Source organism: Carassius carassius, chromosome 17 (assembly GCF_963082965.1).
Source record: "Carassius carassius chromosome 17, fCarCar2.1, whole genome shotgun sequence".
Lineage (NCBI taxonomy): Eukaryota > Metazoa > Chordata > Actinopteri > Cypriniformes > Cyprinidae > Carassius > Carassius carassius.
This window is the reverse complement of record NC_081771.1, coordinates 16,950,618-16,965,634: the sequence shown is the minus strand read 5'-3', so window position 1 is coordinate 16,965,634 and position 15,017 is coordinate 16,950,618. Positions and strand designations below refer to the sequence as shown.

The window sequence follows — 15,017 nt, the reverse complement described above, 5'->3', positions numbered from 1 at the left end:
GTTATCTGAGCTGTTAATGCCATGTTTAAATATACCCATCTTGATGCTTTTGAAATTATTCTTAAAAATATTTCCCCCAAATATCTCTCTCTTTTAAAACATATATGTTACACTGGTTCTCAACCAGGTGCCCCTGATCTACTAAGGGGACTCAGTAGACTCAGTAGCAAACATCCAAGGGGACCTTGATATATAAAGTAAGGTGAATATAATACTGTATAATATATATTAAAAAAAAATTAAAACAAGCCCCAACAACTAAAACTCAATATATATTTTTAATGCTTTCAAACATTTGTTTTTCTTTAAAGAAAGTTTTTCCACAGTCTAAAATTATATAACTAAGTGCTTTAAAAAAATAATAATTCTAAGCTCTAAAATTATACTTGAGTGGAAAATGTAAGTTTAATATTTCTACTGGAGGGGAAAATGTTATTTATATGTTACACTAGGCTTCCTAATTATTTTAACCGGCAGTATCATCCAACAATATTTTTTTTGGTGATCAGCATGGCTGTGTTGGTCCAGTATCCAGACCATCACTAAACCAGAGTGGAAATTCATGGTTTTTCATAAGGGGGTCATCACAGTTTAATAATATTTTATAAATAAACTCAAGAATAAACCCTTTTCACAGGCAAATCACGATTGAGGAAGGCGAGCAGCGGGCCAAGGAGCTGAGTGTGATGTTTATCGAGACCAGTGCCAAGACAGGCTACAATGTCAAACAGGTGAGTTTTACCTAAACACCTCACTCTGTCAGTGGAAAGAGCGGCCACTGTGTGTAGGTGTGAGAAATGCTCTGTGTTCGTTCTGATTTCTCTTTTGAGTTGCATCTGAAAGCATGATTCAGGATGACTAAAGCACCAAGGTTTGGAGAGATAGAGATTTGATTAGGGATGCACCGAATCCATATTTTTGGGGTTCGGCCGAATACCGAATCAACTGTTTAAGATTCGGCCGAATCCGAATCCGAAACCGAATACCGAATCCTACTCGCATTCTTATTCCATTAACACAGTAAAACACATTAATGAAGTAAACAACATCCACAGCAATGTATTTTTCATTTTATTTTATTTTAACTGTAAAAAAAAAAAAAAAAGAAAAAAAAGAATAGGCAACATTATGCCAGGATGACAAGTGGGAAAAACTTTTTTGATAATTACCATAAGCTTATGCTTACCCAAGTTAACAACCAAAACCTTTCAATAAAAGTGCAGCAATGCAAAGAAAAGTGTTTTTCCTTTCTTTTTTTTTAATCGGAATATGTTTGGTGCCTTAACTGAAATTAATGTTATTGAACATTAACTAAATAAACATGGATAGTAGGCTTTTTAGTTTTCGTTTATAACAGTAGGATAGGCTACGATTAGAACAGTAGCCAAATATTACGAAAAATATTACTGCATCATAATTAAATTGTTGAAGAAGTGACATTCAGCCAAGTGTGTTGACCCATACTCAGAATTAGTGCTCTGCATTTAACCCATCCAAAGTGCACACACACAGAGCAGTGAACACACACACACACACTGTGAGCACACACCCGGAGCAGTGGGCAGCCATTTATGCTGCGGCGCCCAGGGACCAGATGGGTGTTCGATGCCTTGCTCAAGGGCACCTAAGTCGTGGTATTGAAGGTGAAGAGAGAACTGTACATGCACTCCCCCCACCCACAATTCCTGCCGGCCCGAGACTCAAACTCACAACCCTTCGATTGCAAGTCCGACTCTCTAACCATTAGGCCACGACTTTCTTAATTAACGTAAAACCTCTAATCTTTCACATGAAATGAGAGTTTCATTTAAAAAAAAACAAGACGCTCTGCATTAACAGGTGACAGCCGGTTGCGAGTTTGGGAACGAATGTCCCCAGCAGTACTGAAAAGTCTTTCACTGGGCACAGAGGTTTACTGGCGCACAGAGGTAGATTTTTTCCAGCAGTGGAAATCACTGCTGGTTTTTCTTCCACCACTGAACAGGATCCTCTCTAAGAGCAATCAAAGGCTCACCGAAAAAAACGTTTATCTCCACATCAGCACCCGATGTGACTGGCTGGCTCTATATTGCTACAGTACAAATCGTCCCAGTCGCTCCAGATTCATGAACAGTTTCGTTTAGTGCAAACTGTCGGCCTTGTTCCTCCTCATGTAAACACCTTCACGCAATCAACGGCTGCGTGACGTCGACCAGCGTAGCGCAAGCTTAGGGTTCGGTTCGGTGGAAAAAAAACCTAAGGTTCGGCCCGAAACCGAACCCTGTCAAAAAGCCCAGTATTCGGCCAAATCCGAATCCTGGATTCGGTGCATCCCTAGATTTGATGTTATAAAATTGTCAACATTTGTTTCAAGGAAAAGGTATAATTTTATGAGCTTTCTGATTTCAAAATGTTTTAAAACAGTTTGCCTTATTAAAGTAATTTTAGGGGTGTCTTACATGTACATATATTTAAAAAAAAAAAAAAAAAAAAAAAAAAAAATATATATATATATATATATATATATATATATATATACTATTATTATTAATAAAACTATATTAATACTTCGTTGTTCCATCAGCTGTACTGGACACTAAGCCTTTATTCTTCTCAAACCCACGTATCACTGTTTCACAGGAGCTTAACACTGACAGTACAAGACAACGCTAAAAGACTGTAAATCTCTGAAACAACATATTATTGTCACCAGACGTGGAGCTGATTTGTTCTGGTTTCCATTACACGCTGAGATCATTTCCAAGGCTTTACATTGTTGCACATGTATGTGTGTGTGGTTGACTGGAGCATGTGTTTGCTTGCAGACTTGTGTTGTCTGGAGCAGGGAACTGGATTCATCTGAGATTACGATCAGTACTGAAAATGTCTTATTTATTTCTCCAATAACAGCAACATTAGTTAAACTGATTACCTCGCAGAGGTAATTGCAAAATAATGACTCAAACATTGACTGAAGAATTGCAGGGTGTCAGATCCTTTCCAGGATGAAATTGAATTCTTGTGTAATAATGCAATGCTCAACAAGTTTTGATGATGATGATGATGATAATAATAGAGTCATTTGTTGTATAGCAGGGTTTCATTGCTGATAATATTAAGTTTCATTATAGATGCATAGCAAGAATGTGGTTTATTTTCAGTTTTGAAAAAGTCCATACTTTAGTATAATATAATAAAGTGATTTATTTTCTTCTCAGTCTTAATTTGAAAACAAATTATGTAGTTAATTTACATGCAGTGAAGTGTGTTTACTCGTGTGGGGCTACTTAACCGTATTTCGAGGACATATTTGTACCCATAAGTGAGCTAAAACTAACAAACCTCCCAAAACATTATTTTGGGGACACCATAATTTGTATAAACAGTACAAAATATTAAGGAAATAAGATTTTATTTTTATTATTATTATTTTTTATTTTTTTTGTAAAAATGTAGAAAGTTTTACTATTAGGGTTGTAGGTAATCTCTATATAAAACAGATTGTCCTCCATTTAGTATCCCCAAGTAAACACAAGTGTTGTACTGAAGAAGAGGCAACTAATCAGAGACAAAAAGATGAATGAAACAAACATAAAATTGCAAATGGTTGTTGTACATATATATGTTAGCTAACAATTACACAGTTGTGTTGTGCTAACAGCTTATTTGTAAAATGAAAAATGTGACACTGTATGCCATGGGCGTCTGTGTTTTCCTTAAGTGGAATGGTTTTGAGTTCTTTTGTTTTTGTCCCAGCTAGATTATGACTCTCTTTGTCTTTTCTGTCAAAAACAATGACCTGAAGGTAGTTAACAAAATGAGCCTTTTTTTCTGACCCGTTCTGCTTAATGGTCCAGTGTGTCCCATTTCCCTGTGGCTCGTCCACTATGATTGATGGCATGAAATGAGAGGGGTGGTGTTGGCTACATAAGCTAACTGCCCTGTTTGATATGATTGGGAGTGAGTGGGGCTATATATTATTGTAGTGTAGCCTCATATAGCTTCTGGGAGTAACCCTTTATAGAGGATGGCTGTAATGGAGGTGTGTGGTGGGCCATTAATTGCTCTGCTAGGAGCAGAATGCCAGCAATGCATTACAAGTTTCAGAAAGCAGAGCCAGACTAAGTGCTTTTTGTGGTCCCTTTATCATCTTCTACACAGAGTCTACTTTAAAGGTCAGCAGGTGTTTTAGTCTGTGACATTTATGATTCTAAAAAGAAGTAGTTGCATGAGATCTTCATTTCTATTACTATATATAACAGAGCAGGTCTGCTTCAATGCACCAGAGAAAGTCCACTTTGCTACAAATCACTTTTTTACAGGTTTAAAAATGGTTCAGCTCATGGTTGCTGCTAGAAGGCTGCACAGTATGACACAGGTCTGTTGCAAGACTATTCCAAGTATTTTTGACTCTATGTAAAGTATACCACATAAAGGAAATAACTAAGAAAATATTGAATACTGCTGATATTTACTTACATACTATATTTCAAAGCAAGCAGTGGTCTGTTGGTCATTATGGTCAACTCAGCAAATTCATGTGACCTGATGAACCTGTTACACAATTTGTGTGGACATTTTTCGCCCTCATGTCAATACCCAATACTTTGTCCAATTGCATAATTTATTCTAAAATGACTTTTAAAATGGTTGCAGAACATATCTCGCTACCCACTGACTTAAAAGACAACATTTTTGTATGAAGTGTTCTGGTTACTGTCACAGCTTAAGTCTCTAACAGCATTCTTTCTTTTCTCCCGCAGCTGTTTCGGCGTGTGGCAGCTGCTCTTCCAGGAATGGAGAGCATGCAGGAGACAAGCAAAGAAGGCAGTATCCTTTCAGTGAGCTCAAAACCAAAACGATTCAACCATTCAGATCCAGTGTCTAAATGTAGAGCACTACTGTATGTAATCAGGTTACTCTGCTGCACTCTAAATTTAATAATATATAAATCAGCAACAACTGACTGAATTTCAGTTCTCTTATATATGACCTCTAGCACATTGTACTTCTTTATTGTAATTTTATCTCATACAGGGTTTTATGTAGCATTTTTACCAAAGGGGTCATATGACGATGCTTAAAGTACCATTATTTTGTGTATTTGGTGTAATGCAATTTGTGCACGTGGTTTAAGGTGAAAAAAAAAACACATTATTTTACATGTACCATACATTATTGTTGTTCCCTTCTGCCCCGTCTTTCCGAAATGTGTCGATTTTTACAAAGCTCATTGTTCTAAAAAGTGTGGTGTGCTCTGATTGGCCAGCTATCCCATGCGTTTTGATTGGCCGAATACCTCAAGCGTGTGACCGAAATGTTACACCCCTTACCATATTTGGAAACCCACATCGGCGGCAACAATAGTACAGGGAGAATAAAAATTATGCCTTCTTTCATTGTGTATACATTTGGGAGGTGTTATGCAAATCCGCCAACAGTGACGTAGATTTGTGGGGGCGTTTCAATGAAGCGTTTTAAGAAGGCATGGATAAGTTTTAACTTTTGTTAAGAATATCTCTTTGGATTTGAGACTTTTATCTTTGCGACTTTTCAGATCTTATACATGCATTTCATACATTCCGAAGAGAAAGGAAAACATGAAATTGCGTCATATGACCCCTTTAATCTTATTAAGGTCACAAAAATAGTTGATATAACATGTTTCAAAAGAGGGCATGCTACACACTATGACGCTTATGTCTTAAAAGATTTTTACCTGTTTTTACCAGTTTTAAGCATTGTTACTGATCAAGGCACCATATATACAGGTAGAAGTTGAAGTGAGGCTCATCATATTATAAGAACAGCTGCTTCTCGTTCTGGCACAGATGCAAAATGAGTATCAAATGCAAATCACAAGTAGGAGTGGCTTACAACTGGCTTTGCTTCAGGATACAAATTTTTCCACTGAATATTTCATTGAAGTAAACAAAAAAAAAATCTTACAATCAAAACATTCAACATTCATTTAAATTAATTATTTTAACATTCAGTGTATAATTTAACATGCCTGCAATAAAATAACATGCCGGACATATTTTGGCACAATCCAAACAATGCATGTGAACCCAAACATTCCCTTAACATTAACATAGGTTCCTCTTTGGGAACCAATTTCTAACATTCTAAGAATATTCTTTTTAGTTTTTATTTTATTATCAAAAATTAACATTTCTAGAATGAGGTGGCCAAAAATGAGTTTTTGCTTGCATAGTTTTGTTAATGATTTTTGAGGATCAGGTTCTGTCACATGACCCATGTTTGCATCAGTCTAATTTCTAGATTTGTCTAGGCAAGGCAAGGCAAGGCAAGTTTATTTATATAGCACATTTCGTACACAATGGTAATTCAAAGTGCTTAACATAAAAGAAAGTAAAATAGTCATGAAGAAAAATAATACAAAAATAAAAACAAGCAATTTTAAAACTTTGGAATTGATTTAAAAATGGACTTATTTAAAACAGTTACAAATAAAAAATGATTTTACATAAAATACAGTAAATACGTAAAATACAGTGCAATCGGTTCGGACATCGCACAGTGCTCATTAAATAAATGTACAGCTAAACAGATGAGTTTTGAGTCAAGATTTAAATGTGACTAGTGTTTTAGCACATCTGATCTCCTCTGGAAGCTGATTCTACAGTCGTGGCCAAATGTTTTGAGAATTACATAAATATTGGAAATTGGAAAAGTTGCTGCTTAAGTTTTTATAATAGCAATTTGCATATACTCCAGAATGTTATGAAGAGTGATCAGATGAATTGCATAGTCCTTCTTTGCCATGAAAATTAACTTAATCCCAAAAAAACCTTTCCACTGCATTTCATTACTGTCATTAAAGGACCTGCTGAGATCATTTCAGTAATCGTCTTGTTTACTCAGATGAGAATGTTGACGAGCACAAGGCTGGAGATCATTATGTCAGGCTGATTGGGTTAGAATGGCAGACTTGACATGTTAAAAGGAGGGTGATGCTTGAAATCATTGTTCTTCCATTGTTAACCATGGTGACCTGCAAAGAAACGCGTGCAGTCATCATTGCGTTGCATAAAAATGGCTTCACAGGCAAGGATATTGTGGCTACTAAGATTGCACCTAAATCAACACTTTATATGATCATCAAGAACTTCAAGGAAAGAGGTTCAATTCTTGTAAAGAAGGCTTCAGGGCGTCCAAGAAAGTCCAGCAAGCGCCAGGATCGTCTCCTAAAGAGAATTCAGCTGCGGGATCGGAGTGCCACCAGTGCAGAGCTTGCTCAGGAATGGCAGCAGGCAGGTGTGAGCGCATCTGCACGCACAGTGAGGCGAAGACTTTTGGAAGATGGCCTGGTGTCAAGAAGGAGAGCAAAGAAGCCACTTCTCTCCAAAAAAAACATCTGGGACAGATTGATCTTCTGCAGAAAGTATAGTGAATGGACTGCTGAGGACTGGGGCAAAGTCATATTCTCCGATGAAGCCCCTTTCCGATTGTTTGGGGCATCTGGAAAAAGGCTTGTCCGGAGAAGAAAAGGTGAGCGCTACCATCAGTCCTGTGTCATGCCAACAGTAAAGCATCCTGACACCATTCATGTGTGGGGTTGCTTCTCATCCAAGGGAGTGGGCTCACTCACAATTCTGCCCAAAAACACAGCCATGAATAAAGAATGGTACCAAAACACCCTCCAACAGCAACTTCTTCCAACAATCCAACAACAGTTTGGTGAAGAACAATGCATTTGATGGAGCACCGTGCCATAAGGCAAAAGTGATAACTAAGTGGCTCGGGGACCAGAATGTTGAAATTTTGGGTCCATGGCCTGGAAACTCCCCAGATCTTAATACCATTGAGAACTTGTGGTAAATCCTCAAGAGGCGGGTGGACAAACAAAAACCCACTAATTCTGACAAACTCCAAGAAGTGATTATGAAAGAATGGGTTGCTATCAGTCAGGATTTTGCCCAGAAGTTGATTGAGAGCATGCCCAGTCGAATTGCAGAGGTCCTGAAAAAGAAGGGCCAACACTGCAAATACTGACTCTTTGCATAAATGTCATGTAATTGTTGATAAAAGCCTTTGAAACGTATGAACTGCTTGTAATTATATTTCAGTACATCACAGAAACAACTGAAACAAAGATCTAAAAGCAGTTTAGCAGCAAACTTTTTGAAAACTAATATTTATGTAATTCTCAAAACTTTTGGCCACGACTGTAACTGCGGACGGCATAGTAACTAAAGGCAGACTCCCCTTGTTTTGTGTGAACCCTTGGTATTTCTAACTGACTCAATCCTAGTGATCTGAGTGCTCTGTTAGGTTTATATTCAGTGAACAAATCTGCAATATATAAATGTAACTGGAAGCCAGTGTAAGGACCTGAGGACTGGTGTGATATGCTCAGATTTTCTGGTTCTAGTCAGAATCCTGGCAGCAACGTTCTGGATGAGCTGCAGCTGTCTAATTGTCTTTTTGGGAAGGCCGGTGAGGAGTCCATCACAATAGTCCACGCTGCTGGTGATAAAGGCATGAACAAGTTTCTCCAAGTCTTGACTGGAAACAAAACATCTCAATTCTTGCAATGTTTTTAAAGATGATAGTATGCTGATTTAGTTACTGCATTGACATGACTACTGAAACTAAGGTCTGTCTCCAGAATCACACCAAGATTCCTGACTTGATTTTTAGTTGTTTGACCCCTAGAGTCAAGGTATTCACCTTGAAAACTTCATCTTTGTTTACAAATGCAATAACTTCAGTTTTTTCCGTGTTTAACTGAAGAAAGTTCTGGCACATCCAACTATTAATTTCACCAATACATTGGCAGAGGGAGTCAATGGGGCTGTAGTCATTTGGAGATAAGGCTAGGTAAATCTGGGTATCATCAGCATAGCTGTGATAGGCAATTTGGTTCTTTCTCATTATTTGACTTAGTGGGAGCATATGCAGGCTAAACAAGAGCGGTGCAAGAATTGACCCTTGTGGGACTCCGCATGTCATGGACGTCCACTTAGACTTATGCTCTCCTAGACTCACATAATAGCCTCTCCCTTTTAAGTATGACCTGAACCATTTGAGTACCATCGCAGAAAGCCCGACCCAGTTTTCCAGTCTCTCTAGTAGTATGTTATAATCGACAGTGTCAAACTCAGCACTGAGATCAACAATACCAGCACTGATATTTTGCCAGAGTCAGAATTTAAGTGAATATGATGCGTTCGGAAACCAGATTGAAAATTGTCCAGGTATCCGTTCGAGTTTAAGTATTTGTTTACGTGACTAAAAACTACCTTTTCTATAATTTTGCCTATGAAAGGAAGATTAGATATTGGTCTATAATTGCTCAAAATGGTGTTATCAAGATTGCTCTTTTTCATGAGGGGCTTAACAACTGCAGTTTTCAGGGAGTTTGGAAATGTCCCAGAAAGAAGTGAGGCGTTCACCACTTCTAAGAGATCTGAATTCTAAACAGTTAAGCACACTTTTGAAAAAAGATGTGGGAAGTGTGTCAAGATAGCAGGTTGACGATTTTAGGTGCTGCACTAACAGTTATTTGCCCTGTTTCCCCTCCCTTTTGTGACCCTATGCCACACATTTTTGGATCACAACAACCCACTAGCTGAGAATCACTGATATAGACACAATGCAGTGTGCAAGGAATTGAGGTGCATGTGCAGGCAGCATGAGGTTACAGTTCTGTGTTGTATTACAAGAGTTTCCCATCATCCCTCAGGCTTTAGAGCTCCGGCTCATATCAGTCGAGTCAGACTCCAGATACCCACACAAGGTCAGCCTATGTCATAAAACAGTTTACTTGCATTCGCTGTTTCACAGACCTTTGTAATGTTCCATTTTACTTTCCTTTTAGATTTGTTATGACTAATGCAACACTTAAATATTAGGATTTCAGTAGGATAAAGCAGATTGTCATAAGTCATAAGCCTCCATAAGTATCCAACTCTGATTACTGTTTTGTTGTCCAGTATCTTGACGAAGCGGCAACTTTCCGGTCTGTCTCGTGAAACCATCACAGAAGTGACTAAAACTGCAATTTATTGACTGGCCGCTGGAGGCTGGCTCCCCATGTTAAAACAAAATATGTTTACAGTCTTGTACAAAAAGTGGTTTCAGTCTATATAGCTAATTTTGCCCTTCATGACAACTGTGAGGGGGGGTGATCTTTTTTTTATAACTCATCCGTTTAAATTATATTACCCCTTAATGTTATACATAATTGAGGGCATGGCCACTTGAGTGACAGGTGGATTGATGCTGCTGTCACCACCAATGAGCTAGGTGGGTGTGGTTTCAGCAATCAGCTCCTGCCTCTTTATCCATTTTCGATTATCAAGGAGTGATGTGCTGCCAAGATGGCGACAGCTGGCTCCACCCACTTTAGGCTTAAACAAACGCTCTTCAGAAACCTACGGTGACTTTACGTAGACACTACGTCCATGTTTTTATACAGTATATGATCTTGACTCAAGTTCTTATGTCCTTGAGACATTCTTTAAAACGAGACAAATTGGTGACACCCACAATAAGGTCCCATTTGTTAATGCATTGGAGAAATTTAGCATTACATCACTTGCTTGGATCTACTGCAGTGAATGTGTGCCATCAGAATGAGAGTCCAAACAGCTGATAACATAACAATAATCCACAAGTAATCCACCCCAGTCCATCAGTTAAAGGCGCAATATGTAATTTTTCTGCTTTAAAAATAGCAAATATCACTATATCCATGTTATATTTTTTTTTTTGTTGTGTACTTACATTATCCCGACAGTTTCCACGAACTTTCAAATCCGGAGAAAATGATAGTTTAATTAGAAGACACGGCACGTTTCTTTATTTCCGTTTTGTCGCCCGTCTATGGCGTCATATAAACTTTGACCCCTCTAGTTTATCTAACTTCCTGCGGAACTGCCAAATACAAAGGTGAACAGAAGCAAAGACGAGACGAAGAAGAAAAAGTAGTAGCTAGCCTTGATCGAGACTATTATATTTTATATTTATATTGTTTATATTCGTATTTATACCTCAATCAATAACTTAGTTATGGATCATGATTATGCTTTGCCTGCACGTTCTGTGAAGCGCAAACATACGGGTGAAATAAATGACCTGAGAAGGTTTTGGGACGAAGAAGAAACGAGACACGGGTAAATATTGGAGTTGCATTTCCAAGATAGAGAGAGCTTCGTGACAAGCTGAAACTACAGAGAGATGCTTGCATTCTAATAAACAGGTATGCATCCATTCAGCTAACTGTATCTATCCGTATATTTTGTGAAACAATGATGTCTTGTGTAAAACGCAGACAGACTAGCTCTCATGTAGAGTATAATGTAAATCTACATGTGTTCTATATCTAGCTGGATAAAGTAGCTTCAAATGCAGTTCACTATCTTGTTCGATATCATAGTATAAACGTAGCCTAATTATAATTATTAACGAAAGGCAACCGTGTTTTTTTTTTACATATATTACTACTAGCTAGATGGAATATTGATTTGATAGGGGTCTGATAATTCATATATCTCTCCGTTCGAAAATACGTGATTGTCAAAATACTAAGGCTGGTGACACACTGGCTGCGTGGCGTCTCTGCTGCGTGCCAGAAGCGTGGCAGCTGCCTCGCGTTTTCTGTGTCTTTATCAGAATCGTGCCTGACGCGGCATGGCGCGCTGCTGTAGGTGACACAGAGGGAGACCGCTGACAGACCAGGCTCTTGTCTTCATGACAACAATATCTATACTTCATGTTGAACATAAATATAAAGCCTACTGATAAAGGACACCGTCAACAGTATTGACGGCAAAATAGACTATGTTTGACAGGTGCAATATTTGAAAATCGATAATTATTTATTTATTTTTTAAATTACATTTGTATCTGAATTTATGTCAACCTATAGACTTTCAAACATCAAAATGTCATGAATTAATATGTATTTGTGTACAAAATTACATATAAACATATTTTCCTATTATATTTTGCCTGGAAACGCTTCCAACACGCGTGCGTGTCGCATGAAAAATAGGCGTCGGTTCTATTTCTAGCATGCACACGTTTTCTGCGCGGCTCGAGCCGCGCCTGAGACACGCGTCTCACGCAGGCAGTCTGCAAGCTCTAACCTATTAACATGGGAGCCAAATTAAACTGACACACCACACAGCTGAGACGCTTGCGCCACGCATCCAGTGTGTCGCCGGCCTCAGTTAAAATGAGTGAGGAATGTGTGGAGCGACAGAGCGCGTGTTCCAATGAACAACACGACGTCATCAAAGTACGTCTCATGTTATTATTTTGATTGAGTGACCCCTGGTGGCCAAAGATTCCATACTGCACGTTTAACATCTTGTCAAATGAAAAGCTGTAATAAACAAATTCATCAAGTTGTTTTTAACTTCAAACTGTTGCTTCCGGCTAAAAGTCTTCTATCCATTATACTGATTTCTCCATTCAAAAAGTTGTCTTGTCTGAATCAGAGGAGAAATATGCACAGACCAAGCACCACTGTTTACAAGCAAAAACAGTCCAAAACATTTAAAATATGTTGGTGGATTTTGATGTGAGGATGACAGGGGCGTGTACTTTTTCATTGGAGAAAGCATTGTTATGAATTATGGACTGGTATTTTCGCCAGAAGTGAACAGGTTTGAAATTGAATGCCTTCCATACCTTTTCCATACTGTTTCATTAACTTGGTAAGAAAACGGTTTATAGAACAAGAGTAAACAATCAACTAATAATCATTAAATAACTAAAAAGAATATATATATATATATATATATTAAATAAAAACTACAATTTTTTTATACTAATCTCAGCAGCTAATACTTCACCACATATAACACATGGTGATTGTCAGTAACCGCTTTTATCTTTGTTACAAAGTAGGTCATGTTTACTAGGTCTTTTACTGTAGCTAGATGGGATGCACACCCTTTGACATTAACAGGTGTTTTCACCTTCCTTTTAAAGTTTTATTGACCTTAGAATGTTCCAAAGTACTTAAAGTATGCCGTAGTCATTGTACAGCAGCTGTGTATCAGCATAGAGCTCTAATATTCTAAGTGATCATATAGATCAGTAGTGCACAATTGTGTCGGTTGATATCTAATATTAATTTATTTTGTTTAATTCATTTGACAGAGTAAAGTCTCATTTACAAAGGTGAGGTTTTGATGGCTATACTTCTCGATTACTCGTTCATGTTATTTCCACCATGAAATTCAAATATTGGCCTTGGTCCACTCTGAGGCTAATTTATTTTCCTCTCATAACTTTTTCTGTCACATTCAGTCACTTGTTATTAGTGGCAGTGGAAAGTCTATTGGTATGGTAACAAGAAACATTTCTCTCTTCATTATCTGTGTGAATATTTTTTGCAGCAGAATAGGATACATTTCCAATCCAGTAAGTTTGAATGACAAGGATTGTTTGTTTTTGGGCCTGTTACAGGTGCAGTGTGTGTATATTGTGTTCTATGCATGGGGTGTATGTTTGCATGTGTGCAGTCATAATAGCAAAGAGCCATAGAGATATTAAGGCACTGAGTATCCATACAGACATTGAGAACAAAGTAGAGGCATAAAATTTGGGTCCACTTGTGTGTAGTAGAGGTACTTTAGGTAATTTCATAATAAATACAGTTATGTCCAGAAATATAATTTGAAGAGAATGTTACAGCTTTAAATGCAATCTGATAATGTGTCCTGATGCTGGTGAGACAACTTTAAAATGCAGTATCCAAACCATTCATTCCCAGTTGGTTGCCGAAGTTAAAATTGATCCACTATGATGTGATATAGAAAATATAGTGTTGTGAAACATGGTTTCTGCTAGAGCTAAACTTATTAGGTTGTACAAGCCGGTCATTAAAGGGATACTCCATCCCAAAATGAAAATTTTGTTGTTAATCACTTACTCCCATGTCATTCCAAACTATAAAAGATTTGTTCGTCTTTGGAACACAATTTAAGATATCTTGGATGAAAACTGCTAGGATTGAGACAGTGTCAAGGTCCAGGAAAGTATGAAAAACATCGTCAGAATAGTCCATCTACCATCATTGGTTCAACCGTGACATTATGAAGTGACGACAATACTTTTTGTACACGTAGAAAACAAAAAATAATGACATTATTCAACAATTCCTCTCCTCTGTGTCTCGTGTCACGTGACAAAAGAACGAACAATAGGGTAAAGCCTTTTATACAGTCTTTTTTTTTTACTTTTTTTTTATTAAACAATATAAACATTGAAACATTAAGGCAGTACACTTAAAATCATGAAGACAAAGAAAAGAATAAAAAAAGAATACACACAGATTTGTTGCCAGGGTAACTCCCTTTATACAGTCAGTCTATGGTCAAAGCTTATGGGGCTGTCACGTGATGAAGGAACGACTCAAACCCGAAGACTTGTCAGATAAGAGGTGAGGTGAGCTAATCATAAACTGAAGACCCAGGTAAACAATTAATTCATATTTTCTGTTTCTTGTATTTTTGCAATGTTTGTAGTGTAATCAACGTTTGCGTACGTACTAGTAGACATGTTAAGCAAGTAACGTGTAACATTTTAATTATATTTTGATACAAATGAACGAAATGACACGAAAAAAAGATTTGTTCATTTTGCTGAACGAGACTCAGAGGTCCGAGTCGGTAAAATGATCCGAACTTCCTATCACTATGTACTAGATGTAAAAGCACAGACCTATTCCGGAAAAGGGGGAGGGAAGCATCAGATTATTTGCATTTAAAGATACAGTGTGTTTTTGCTTCTACTCAAAATAGGAATTTTCAAAATGATATAATAAATTATCTGTGGGGTATTTTGAGCTGAAACTTCTCTGGGGACACCTGAGCCTTATACGTTATCTTGTTAAAAGGGGCATAATAGTTCATTTACACATTTTCCTGAATTTAGTTTAGTCAGATTAGGCAACTCGTTGTTTAGGAGCACTTCTGCCTTTGAGTTACAAACTTCACAACTGAAGTTGAAAATTTTTTAAGCAAACCAAAGGGTTAGTTCATTGTACTTGAGTC

General features: G+C 37.5%; 1 protein-coding gene across 3 annotated transcripts in view; it reads left to right on the top strand.

Annotated features, from left to right (window-relative positions):
- Nucleotides 1-15,017, top strand: part of LOC132161232 (ras-related protein Rab-6B-like) — a 103,640-nt gene that overhangs the window by 86,046 nt on the left and 2,577 nt on the right. For all 3 annotated transcript variants that reach the window (XM_059571150.1, XM_059571151.1, XM_059571149.1), the window contains exons 6-7: nt 638-731; nt 4,743-4,809. In XM_059571150.1, the coding sequence (XP_059427133.1) occupies nt 638-731; nt 4,743-4,809 (161 nt within the window). The remainder of the gene's footprint in view (nt 1-637; nt 732-4,742; nt 4,810-15,017) is intronic.